The sequence below is a fragment of the Microtus oregoni genome, unplaced genomic scaffold, assembly GCF_018167655.1.
Source record: "Microtus oregoni isolate MIOR12 unplaced genomic scaffold, Mior012 000008F_ref0000371, whole genome shotgun sequence".
NCBI lineage: Eukaryota > Metazoa > Chordata > Mammalia > Rodentia > Cricetidae > Microtus > Microtus oregoni.
The window spans coordinates 40,974,869-40,987,929 of record NW_024543067.1 but is presented as its reverse complement, the minus strand read 5'-3'; the positions used below and the strand labels follow the sequence as shown (position 1 = coordinate 40,987,929).

At 41.5% G+C, this 13,061-nt stretch overlaps 1 protein-coding gene across 2 annotated transcripts in view; it reads left to right on the top strand.

Annotated features, from left to right (window-relative positions):
* The window catches only part of Dpy19l1 (dpy-19 like C-mannosyltransferase 1), a 105,925-nt gene that overhangs the window by 21,996 nt on the left and 70,868 nt on the right, over positions 1 to 13,061 (top strand). For both annotated transcript variants that reach the window (XM_041657456.1, XM_041657455.1), the window contains exons 4-6: positions 1,224 to 1,361; positions 4,484 to 4,604; positions 5,420 to 5,513. In XM_041657456.1, coding sequence (XP_041513390.1) covers positions 1,224 to 1,361; positions 4,484 to 4,604; positions 5,420 to 5,513 — 353 coding nt within the window. The remainder of the gene's footprint in view (positions 1 to 1,223; positions 1,362 to 4,483; positions 4,605 to 5,419; positions 5,514 to 13,061) is intronic.

The window sequence follows — 13,061 nt, the reverse complement described above, 5'->3', positions numbered from 1 at the left end:
CAGGCAGGCTTCTTCCTGGGCTGCCTGGGGTTGCTTGACTTGTTGCTGCTTCCCTCTTCAGCCTCTTTCATCCTTGTCTGTCTTCCGTGCCTTAAGGATGTGTTCAATTTAGAGTCACCTTGGTCTGCTTTGTCTTTGCTTCAACTTGATTATGTCATTATAGGTCCTATTTCCAGAGGAAATCGTAGTCCCCAGTGTGGGGGTCCACAAGAGACCTTGTTAACATACTAAGTTAGTTTAAATGGAAGTTTAGGAAGAAGTGTGTGTGTGTGAACTAATGCAAGGCACTGTGGGCATTGGGGAATCCCCTCTCTGTGTTCAGAGCCTGGCAGCTGTTCTTGCTCTGCTCAAGCTGCCAAGAAGGTGGCATTTGCACTCTGCCTGTCTGTGTCCCCTACACTTGCCTCTCAGACTCGTGCCTAAACTTCATGGACTGTAATGGGGGTTTTATTTTAATTTTATTTGTTTATATTGAGGGGTGTCTCATGTATTCTTGGCTGCCTCACACTTTGTGGCTGAGGATGTTCCTCCCGCCTTCTCTTCCCAAGCACTGGCCTCCCAGCGGTGCCTGTATCCGGAGTGGTGGGCATCGAGCGCAGAGCCTCCTGCATTGCTGGGCAGGCACCCAGCCAGTGAGCTATATATTCAGCCCCGCCTCTTATTTTTTGTCTCATGTGTTTTTTCACTCTTACTGCAACCCTTTTCAAAATAGCATGCCAGGTCAAAACGTCCCTATTACCCTCAAAATACACCCCACCCCACCCCGTCCCCAGTGTCAGCTCATCTGTGGCGTTGCTGTGGCTGTGGGTGGGGACATGGTTTGTAAAGTTATTGTTTATAGGAACGCGCATAATGTGCAGTCTTTTTAAAGAACACATGGATTTTTGAATGTAAATGTGGAGGAGTAAGATTGATGCCATTTTATGTAGTCAATAGACTTTGCATACATGGCATATGCTAAATTACATGTATACATATTTAAATTTGGAAGCTATTTTGAAGTAATTTTTCCACATAACTATTTCAATTAAGATGAAATTCTTCTAAAATACACCTTTTTTGGAACCTAAGAATTTCTAAGTAACCAAAAGCCTGTGAAATTATTGTAGCTATTACCTGCTTGAGTGCTCAGTTTTTCTAAACCAGTATATTTTAAATATTTGTAATCTAAGAAGATGAATAACTGTACCTTTGATTGTAACTGGAGCATATCCTTCTTTCAGGGGCTGTATTATTCTTACTTCAAGACTATAGTGGAAGCACCCTCATTTTTCAGTGGAGTGTGGATGATAATGAATGACAAGCTTACTGAATACCCCCTTGTTATTAATACATTAAAAAGGTTCAATCTTTATCCTGAGGTAAGTTGTTACTTTTCTCAGTTGTGATTTTTCATTTACGAAATTGCTTCTTAGAAATTAAATATGATTCTAACTCTTCAGTTCTGACTCACCATACTAAGCTTTACTTCACTTTTTAGTAGAAAATATGCACCATGGGGAAGGAGTTTATTGGGGGAATTTTGGATTTTGGGAGCTATAGTAGTGATTGCTTTATTAGAAGGTGAGGGAACTGTCTGTGTTTGGTGAATTTTTGTCCTGTGTCTCTTCCCTCTGCTTTCATTTGACTTATTTCTTAAGCATTTTCTGGACCCTGGGCTAAGAAACAACTTCGTTTGTGACTTGAAATCAAGTCTTGCGAAGCCCACTTTTTCCTTTTACCTTCTTAACATGTGGTCCCAGCAGGGCACCTGATGGCCAGGCCGTGTCTGTCTAGCTCTCTGCTCAGCAAATGTCCTTAGTGGGTCTGCAGGCCTTTTTTTTGTTTCTTTTCCTACTGAGAGAATGTCTGTCACTTCTGGGTTAGTGATTTGATTGATTATTGAGTAATCAATAACTGCCCTCCAGAGTTCAGTGTTTTCCCACAAAGTACTGCTCTTGAGTATTTTCTGTGACTATATATAAGTAGATTTTACAAAAATGGGATTGCAGGGTGTGGGCAGTATTTTAAGTGTTCCTTTTGTCTTTGGGGGATATTCATAGCCAGCCTCTCTACCACGACCCTTCCATTGCGTCAGTTTTAGTGGCTGTATGCATGATCTACTATTGTCTCCTTTAGCCCAGTTTTTAACGGACATTTTAACTTTTCAGCTTCTGCATATTCTAAACAAAGCTGCAGTGAATGTCCATGAATCTAAATCTTAATTATACACATCTTCCTTTGTTAGCTTCTACTGCTATGATAAACAAACTTAGGGAGGAAAGGGTTTATATGGTTATCTAATGGCCATAGTCCATTGAGAGAGCCAAAGTAGGAATTCAAGGCAGGAACTGAAGAGGAGACCGTGGAAGAATGCTGCTTACTGGCTTGCTCTCATGACCTGCCCAGGTGTGGCACCACCCACACGGGCTGGGCCCACACACATCAATCAGTACATCAGGAAAATGCCCTACAGACTTGCTGATGGGCTGGTCTTTTGGAGGTATTTTCTCAATTAAGAATCTTTCTTTCAAAATATGTATAGGTTTGTGTCAAATTGACAGAAACCACCAGCAAAACATTTATTCATTTTTTTTTTGTTAAAAAACACTGAATTTGTGGATATAGCCCTTCAATTCAGCCGAATATGTATTGTAATGATTTGGGGGACATATTGCCCAAAGGCCTTCCACATAGGTTATACAGATCGAGTTCCTGCCAACAGCAGTTTTGGAAATGTTGATTTGTATCCTTGCTGATTTTTTTTTTTGATAGACAAGGAAATTATAACTCCTTGATGTATTTTATTCATTCATGCATATGTATGCATTTCAGTGCTATATAGCTACTTATCTCTATTTTACAAAATAATTCCTATTCATGTCTCTTTGTCTCTGTTTCTATTGGGTTTCTTAAAGATCCTTTTTTATACATAAGATGTTATTATGACAAACTAATAAATATTTTCTTTTTAGCTATAGATACTTTTCTATGCTTCATTTTATGCCCATGAATCTTTTAACTTATGAATTTTAAACATGCATGTAAAATATTTATTCTTTATAGTTATTTTTATGTTTTTAACTTATTTGTAATTTGTGTTGATAGGTTTGTAGAATAAGAATTTTTTTCCACACTGGTCTTCTGTGTAACTTACACTGATGAGAGACCCATCATCTTTCCACTGATTTCAAGTAGCTTTTTATATACAAACTTAGTGTACATATAGATGACTATCATGTTGACTTGAGTTTTCTGTCCTGCCAGGTTCCCGCAGCCGTTAAGTCCCAAAGAAATCACACAGAGGTCTACACTAATTATAAACTAATTGACCTAGTATCTCAGTCTTCTTATTAACTCTTATAACTTACATTAGTCCGTAATTCTTGTCTGTGTTAGCCACGTGACTTGGTACCTTTTTCGGCGAGGCAGCCACATTTTGCCTCCTCTGCATTTGGGTCATGACTGTAGACTGAAACTTTCCTCTTCCCATAATTCTCATTGCCACGCCTCTACTTCCTGCCTGGCCTCTGGCCAATCAGCATTTTATTAAAAACAATACAAGTGACAGGGTACAGACCATTGTCCCACAGCACTATCATTTTTGTCTGGATTTGATGGCCAGTTTGCCTTATTTGAGGTCCTGAAAGTGAACTTTGAACTGGAGATTTCCTTACAGCAAGGTATCAGAGGGTGCCCTTGGGTTCCCACCTCAGCCAGGTTGGAGCAGAAGGAGATATAAAAAGGGGTTGAGCTGCAATTGAGTCCCATCAAAAGCTCCAGTAAACCTCCTGGGATCTCTGGACGGGGATAGCTTTATATGGTTAGGCTTCCTGTGGCAAAGGCCCCTGGACCAGGTATCACTTCTGCTGATGAGCCTGTTACGGGGGATGATCGTGTGACCTTGAGTCTATTACTTTCTTCAGCCCAGAGCAGTTCCTTAGAGTTGACAGCTGTCAGCTGCCAACCATCTGGGCAGCTGCTGGAGCTGGGAGTGCAGCTGCCTGGAAGGCAGATGAGCTGGTGTCCACCACCTTCACTCTTACATTGATCCATTTGGCTGGTGCTTCTGTCAGTGTCAGCCTGTTCCAGTCGGTAGGACATTCTCCTCTTAATCGTTCTTTCACTTTTCCAGGACAATTTTAGCTGTTGAGACTTTTGGAAGGATTGTTTTATCTTTATGAACTAATTTGAGATGTGGATTTACATCTTGAAAAATCAGACACACACACACATGTCTTTTATGTTCCTTGAGTAGAATTTTATATTTTTCTAAAAATATAAATCTTGCAAATTTCTTATTTTAGTTTTTTTCCCTGTGAGTCACCAGTTGAAGACTTGTGTAGTGAAGTCTGTGTGGGAGAGGTCGAGCCTCCTCTGTCTAGATATAGAGGGAGTCAAACAGCTGAGGCATGAAAAGGAAGTTTGACAATTATGAAAATCTCTAAAACACATTCTAGTAATGAAAATTATTTCTTATGACGTATTTATTTTCTTTAAAAAGGTGATCTTAGCCAGCTGGTACCGGATTTATACCAAAATAATGGATTTGATTGGTATTCAAACCAAGATATGCTGGACAGTTACCCGAGGAGAAGGACTCAGTCCAATTGAAAGCTGCGAGGGTGAGCTCCTTTGTCATGCTGTCCCCTTGTTTGTTGGGACATAATAGACTTTCACCTTAGTGCTGCAAATAACGGCCATGTTATGGTAACTCCTGGCTTCTTCAGATCACAGATTTGGGCAGGCTGCTGTGCTTCCATGGTGACGGGATATAATCGCACGGCTGGAAGAAGTGGACTGAACCCAAAGCTTCTTTCGTCACATTTTGGCCTTGAGCAGGGTGGTTCAGGTGTCACCTAGGATGTGTTACATGCCACATTTCCATGGACTTTGAAGTTTTTTTTTTTTTTTTTTTTTTCAAGACAGGGTTTCTTTAGAGCCTGTCCTGGAACTAGTTTTTGTAGATCAGGCTGGCTTCAAACACACAGAGATTTGCCTACCTCTGCCTCCTGGGTGCTGGGATTAAAGGAGTGAGCCACCATTGCCAGGCTAGACTTTGAGCTTTTTTTATAGCAAGGTGCTTGCCACAAAGTTGCTATGCTCTTCCCAAGGTAGCTTCCTTCCAGCTGGTCTGCTGTGGCTGCTGAGGTGGCTTTCCAGAGGCAGTGGTGTTGCTCTTGCCTTACTCTACTGCAGATCCAGCCCAAGTCCCTGCACCTCCTTAAAAGGTGTTTCAGCAGGTTTACAGCCCTGCTTTCAGACCAGTGTATCTGTAATACTGTTCTCATCACTAGTCTGCGTTCGTGTCCTGTTTTCATATGGCAACCAAGGAAACCGTTTATCTGGCAAGCGTTTCGCAGTAAGCACAGTTTAATGTGAATTGCTAGACTCATAACATAATTTGTGGCTAGAGCATATGTTTTGTTTATTTTTAAAGGATTGGGAGATCCTGCTTGCTTTTATGTTGCTGTAATTTTTATGTTAAATGGACTAATGATGGCATTATTCTTCATCTATGGCACATACTTAAGGTAAGAATATTTTAATATATATTTACAATGCATATCATAATAAAAAGTTAGCTAATAATTATTGATAGCTTTTTGCTCAATTTTAATAGTGTTTCTAAAATGTCTATTTATGGTTATAGTAGGATTTCTTAGTTATCTGATTTTACTGTTGATATGGCAGTCACATTTCAGATAGTTTTAGAGACTTAAATAGAGTGGGCATATGTGGTCAGTGCTAGGATTCATAAACATGAGATATGTAATATGCATCATTTTCATATTAGAAAGCATCACGATCAAATGATAAGAATGGCCTTTGCTTTGCTAGTGTTAAAGCAGAAGTGTCCTCCACACAGCTATTTACTATCTGCCTGTCTCACTGTCAGTGTTCCTGTACCTTAAATCATGGCAGTGTTTGAAGATTTGTGTTGCATTTTCCTTTTTATTTTCATAACATATTACAATATGTGTCTCTGTTTGTCTGAACTGTTATATTTCATTAGTGTGAGTGTATGTGTGTGGAGGTTAGAGGAAAATGTTGGGTGTCATTTCTTAGGCACTGCCAAAATTTTGAGACTAGATCTCTTGCTGTCCTGGAACTCCCCAATTGGGCTAGGTTAGCTGACTTTTAAGCCCTGGGAATCCACCTGTCTCCTCCTCTATAGGCTAAGATTACATGATAGGATTCCCCATCTTTTTTCATGGGTTCTGTGTATCAAACTCAGGCCCTCATGTTTACAAGGCAAGTACTCTATGACCAAGCCTTCTCCTCAGCCACTTGAGCTTATCTGACCTTGAAAGTGTCTTAGTTGTTTCTTCCTGCTGCTTGCTGACTGAAATGCAGAACTGTGTGCATACAAATATGATTTTACACTTGTGGTGGAAGAGACTTGGGGCCCCTTACTGTCCTATTATCTTCTTTGCATTTTCAGTTATAACTGCTTAAAGACAAATGTTTTTAGCTCAGTGTTTGACTCTATAGAAGTTATTTGACTAATGATTATCAGATAAAGAATCAACTAGATCAATTTAAAATGCATTTTTGTATAGATTTAAATTCAAACACCTTTACCTTATTTAGGAGACTAGATTTGAGTAAACTAAATGCAGACTTGGTGTTACTGCTAGCTGCACGGATAGTTCTCCTGCTTTTATTGTTGGAAGGCTTTCTCACCACTATAAGAGTAAACGTTCACACTGATTTCTTGCCATGCTTGCTGTAACTTGTATCTAGAGGTAAAGGCACAATATCTGTGAAGAGGATATGAGGTTCTGGTCCTAGTGGCACTGAGCCTGAACAACTTCCTTACTCTTTAACCCTAACGTTTCACGATAAACAAACACTTTTCTCTATGTATGGGCAACGCATGCTCACTTGTTCAGTCCACACCTGAGATACGTGCTAGGTGGCTTCTTTCTTAAGACTGTGGCCTGTGACAAAGGGAGCAGGCAGGGTGGCAGATGAGGGTGGTGGCATTACGCATATCAGTGGAAGACAGAGAGAGTAAGAAAGGAAGGAAGTCTAGAATACTGAGGTAGAAGGAGTTTGTTCTGATTGAAGGGACACCAGCCCCACCCTGAAAAATGCTAGGATTTGAATAGTTGCACCTGACAGGAAAACACATCCAGGATTAGGCAGAAATGGGGACACGTAAGATGTGGAAGCAGACGTCAAGGGGACAGTTTTACCTGAGGGTTCATGTTCTCCAGGGGCCATGGGACAGCTAAAGTTACAGCTGTGGGTGGGATGGGTGTTGAAGGCCTTAGTATGAGGCTGGCTTCAAACTTGTTCCAGAGTGAGTGGAGTAAACTTAAGTTTACTAAGCAGTGAGCCATGAGTCAAGCTGAGCTTTGATCTCAGAGGACCCGCACCGCCGCCTTCCCTAGAGGCACACAGTGAACCCTCAGCACGGTGTCATGCCTCAGAGCGTCAGCTATAAGGAGCTTTAGGTTGGCACTCCAGGTTTTTTTCATGGAGAAGAGTATTTTAGGGACTAGAAAAATGACTCAGTTGGTAAAATGCTTGCATTTCTTTATTATTATTATTATTTTTTTTTTTTTTGGTTTTTCAAGACAGGGTTTCTCTGTGGTTTTGGAACCTATCCTGGCACTAGCTCTTGTAGACCAGGTTGGTCTCGAACTCACAGAGATCCGCCTGCCTCAGCCTCCTGAATTCTGGGATTAAAGGCGTGTGCCACCACCGCCCGGCAAATGCTTGCATTTCAAGCATGGAGACCTGGGTCCTTCACCAGAACCCAGAGATATTAGTTACTTTCATGTTGCTGGTACAAATCACGATGACCAAAGTGGAAGAAAGAATTTATTTTGGCTTATGGTTCTAGAGGGATAAGAGTATCCTGGCATAGAGGCATGGTAGTAAGTGGCAGGTACAGCAGAAGGGGCAGGAAGTGGAGAGAGCAAACTGGAACTAGGGCATGAAGTGAAGGAATAAAATTTCAAAGTCCACCTCTACTTCCTCAGCTAGGCTGTATGAGTCCCCAAGCATCATCATCATCTGGGGACCAAGTTCTCAAATAACTGTGCCTATGAGGGACATTTTTATCCAAACCACCACACCTTGTTAAAAATGAAACTTGACATGGTGGTAGGTACATCCTAACCCTGGGGAGGCTGAGACAGGTAGATTCTGATGCATGCATGCACACAGACACACAGACACAGACACACACACACACACACACCACAGATGTTTTAAAGTAGATACTGGACTATCCCATCTTTAATAGTGTCACTACAACCTAAGCTTGTTACATTTGTGTCTGTGTGTGCTGGGTAATGCCCTAATGCTTTCCCTGTCTATAGTTGCAGTTCCACAAATGTCTGTGGTCTTAAGGTGGTGGTGAGGGAACAATTTAGACTCAGAGCATCCGAGTCTGTCCAAATAGTGATTGTTGTTCTTCTCCCAGGGTCAAGGCCTACAGCTTGCCTCAGTTCTGCCTGCCTTACTGCCTTTGACCTCTTCTGTACTGCCCAGGCTTGGTGCTCCTCCACAGCCTGCATTATTAGGACATGATCATTTTCCGGCTGTCTTTGTGGTTTGTATAACCACCAAGTAGAGCCCATGCTGCCTGTCATCACAGATGCCAATAAGCCAAGCTGGGAATTAACCTTTAAGTTGCCCAGATCTGAGAAGTTCGCTGAAGAGAAATATCCTAGAAACTACATTCCACCCCATCTCCTGAGAGCAGGCTTCAGAGCTTGACCACAGGGCCCTCCTTCATTCCAAAGTTCCCCTTGCCTTCTGGTCAGGTGATTTGCCGTGTCTCTGAGGTTCTTGATACTTCTCCTGCTCTTTACCTGTCCTCCACTTTCTCCTCCTATGATTTCTCTCTGTGCACTGGGTTTCCATGACCCCAAGGCTACTGAGCCTTGAGCCACCACCTGGTTAGAGGCAATTTGGAACAAATAAGCCCTTTGTGTGTGTGTGTGTGTGTGTGTGTGTGTGTGTGTGTGTGTGTGTGTATGTGTGTGTGAATTCCTTTCTGCAGTTTGAAGTTGTGTGCCTAGAAAGTGCCTCTGTGTGTCCCTCCTGTCCCATATAATTTTTATTAGTCCCAAATAATTTCATTAGTCCTGTCCAAGGGTATATCTGAAGACAGATGGGAAAACCAGCCCAGCTGCTCTGCTCACAGTCACCACTTAGCACCAACAACACGAAGGCTTCTTTGACAAGTCCCCTGTTCATGTGTGCTTCGGCTGGGTGACTGTGGGTGCAAGTTTCATGTCCCCATTCTTGACTCAGTCAGCTTGTTGGAGCTTCTTCTTAAACTTAGGCAGCATGTTCCTGTGCTGTCGGGCTGCTCCAAAGACGTTCGCAGAAGGTGGGGTGGAGAGACATGCAGAGCGACACACGTGGAATGCATGGGGCCTCCTAGCTCTCCCTTTTCATTCACAAGCCTTCTTCCTCTGCTTGGCCATTCGGAAGCTTTCTAAATTTAGTCTTTGTGTCATTGCATGGAAGCATTGTTGTGTCAGAAAGATGAGTCACTCCTGTCAACCCGACATTTAACCACTTTCCCGTTCCTGGATTTTGGGGGTTGCTAACTAAAACTCCTAAACCCTCAACTCTGCCTTTACTTTCTGTGACCAGTCCCCATCCTCTAAGCTGTCTAAAAGTTACCAAGCAGTCTGTGAAGAAGAAACCTGTCACTGTGGGGATTGCAGGGATTTCAGTGCCACGGCACCTTCAGCCTCGCCATCCCCACAGAACTGGTAGCTCTTTGCACAGTGGGCCAGAGGATGACCTTGGGATTGAGACAGGGTCTCACTGGCTTAGAGCTTGCAGTGAGGTAAGGCTGGCTGGTCTAGGGATCAGTCTGTCCTGCCTGCCCAGAAATGGCTTGTACTGATCGGCCACCATGTGCTTTTTTTTGTTTGTTTGTTTTTAAGTGTGAGGTCTGATGACTGGACTCTGTCCTCCTACTCCAAGTGCTTTTCCAAATAAACCAATTATGCTGTCTTTCTGGCTGCTGGCTATACTTCTGAGAGTTAGTGTTAATGGCTATGAAGTACTATCATAGTTACCATGTTTATAGTTTCCTAATGTTTTCTTATTTGAAGGTTAATTTAATTACTTTTCTAATATTTTGACTGGGATAAAAGTGCAGAGTTTTTAAAATATGAGTTAAGAATAAAGAGGATGATATAAAAAGTTGTCAAGGAATTTGTCAGTGTGAATTGTGTTAGGTAGAGAGAAATAAAATTTAGAGTTTTGTCTAACAGACTAGAAATGTACAGGGCAGACTAAGTGTATGTCATTTGTATGTTTGTTTGTTTATTAAAATAACATGGCAATGCAGTTATATATTTTCAGAAGCCAGATATCCATTGCTTTTCATCAGAAGAAGAAATAGAAGGGAAATAGCAAACAGTGATTGGAACTGACTCCCAGGATTTGACTTAAGGAGACAATGAGAGATATTTTCCAAATGTAGCTTATTCACAATGTAATTCTTTTCTTGGAATTCTCAGTATTTTAGTATTTCTCCTAAATTCCCCTTCAAATTACTCTTTAGGCTGCATTGTTTGTTTGTGGCTATGGTAGTTATGTTATTCAGTGGGCATCTTGGTATTAGCATGCTGTAGATTGACAGTACTAAGGATAGGGTTCCTTCCATAACTTCTTTTTGGGGAACATTCATACATGTTCAAGGCATAAACTTCTTTGATTTTTAAAATTCATAAATGTCCAAGGTATGAACTTCTTTAATTGGAAAGTTGATAAATGCCCAGGGCATGAACTTCTTTGATAGGTAAATACCAAAAGTATTTGTTGTTGGATTTCAGAGCAGATACCAAGCAGGCAGACAGCTCTTGGCAGTGTAGCAAGGCTTTGCAGTCCTTTGCAGAGCTTGAAGTTAACTCTGGACATTGTGCACCGAGAGTCAATTGGTTTGTTAGTTTTGGAGTTAGTATCTCCTCTGCAGTGGTTCACTGATGGATATTTTGGAAAAATATTCTGGAAAAATACACACATAGAAAATTCATTAAAAGTCACTTTGGAAGATGTGTACAAATTACAACATTATTTGGGCAAAAATTTGTTTTCCTTTTGGTACTAATACAACAAGAGATGGAGTGCAGTGCTGGGTTAGAAGCTTAGAAAGTGAAAGGCAGGACACAAAAGTGTTTGAGCCTGAAAACTGAAGCTGAGACCTTAAATGCTCTGTAACCCACAGGACATTCGCGTCAGCTTTCCATCACTGCCACAAACCAAAGTTTCAGCTTGCAGCAAAGAACTTTCTTTCTGTTCACAGCTCTAGAGGTTCCACCCATGGCAGAGTGGCTAGCTCATGCTTGCCACACTTAAAAGGCATGGTGGAAATGGATTGTTCTTTATCATGTAAGCCTTACTAGAAGGATTTTCCCAGTGACATCTGCTCTGCATTGGTTCCCATTCTATCCACATAGTCTGATCTTTACTGAAGACTATTTTCATTTTGAAGAAACCCATCTAATACCCTGTGTATAGGCTGTTTGTGGTGGGAAACTCACTTAGGCCTGCGGTGCCTCTAGGAGGCAGGTGAGCAGGGTCTTTCGATGAAGCTGAGGTTTAGATAACAGTAGGCAATTTTTCTAAGATTTCCTGAGTGCTCTTCGGTTGCCATGTTGGGATTTGAATGCAGACAGGACTTCAGAGTGTGTGTGTTCTTTTTGCAGAAATTAAATCATCTATAGCTTAATTTATTATTTATACATTCTCAGTAATGAAGGAAAAATAACTTTATTTCATTTTCAAGGAGAGTGGTACTTAATTTTTAAAAAGTTTTACCTAAAGTACTTCAAAGACAAATGCTACTTAGAAGGATCCCTACTTTCTGATCTCTCTCTCTCTCTCTCTCTCTCTCCCCCCCCCCCCATAGTGCGTTTTCTAAAGTGTCCCGCAGCCCCAGGACTTTGGCATTCCTATGTTAAGACTTGTACGCACCTCTGTTTCCACTTGACTGTCTTCAGTTCCGCCACCTGTCAGCATCTCATTGTGCTCTGTTTCCACACTACCACACAGGGAATTTTTATAATCATTTGAGCAGTTTTTTTTCTCATTGATTTCTTCTTCTTAGAGTCACTATATTGACTTCTTAAACTACAACAAAACTTGGAGGAAAAGGTGACATGCTGTCTGCCGGCAGTCATGACCCTCAACATGTGGGTCACGATATCGGAAAATGCACACTCCCCATGGTCTTAAAGACTGAGATCCTGCTCAATGGTAAAACTGCAGTTTTGAAGTAGCAATGGCAGTAAAATATGATTAGGGGTTCCCAAGACCATCGGAAATACGTATTTTCCAGTGGTCATTGCCTGCAGGTTAAGGACACTATGGTGTGCAGAGTTTCTGTGGCTTCACAGGTCTCTTGTGACTGTACCTGCCCGGGGTTTGCTCTCTTTATCACCCAACACATGACTCCTTAGTTTTAGATGATATGGCAGTTTGTGTTTTGCCTCCATCTGTTTTAGGGATAGTTTCTCTCCTAATGGTTTTTAAGCCAAAATTAACCCAACATTACTATTTTGGGGGTACTGGTGATAAATAGGAATATCTGTTTTAATGCCCTCTGGGGCATTTTTATGGTTTTGTTTCTCATAGTCTTTGCATGACAAATACTAACTGGCACACAGACAGTGTATCTGCTAAGAACCTGATGCTGATGGATGCTTAGCTGGCACTAGAGTCATCACACATTGAGACTCACTGACCTGACTAGAAAGATTTCAGATTTGGAGTTTCTTATTTTGGAACATTTGCATAAATGTATAATGTAGTACCTTGGAATGACATAAAAATTGGAATTCATTTTATAAGTAAGTTTATTAATTTGGTTTCCCTGGTTTTCCATCTTCTGATTAGACCTTCAGTTTTACAACTGAACTATAAGTTCATATTTTGTACTTTTATTTCAGCCCCCTTGCCCCACTCACCTCTTGTGTTTCTCTTCTGGAGCCCTTCTTCTTCTGCCTCCGTCTAGATGGACCTTCTCTAGGCTGCCCGCATGGCTGCTCCCCGGGCATCTATCTCCACCATCCTGAACATTCTGCCCTCTGTCTGTC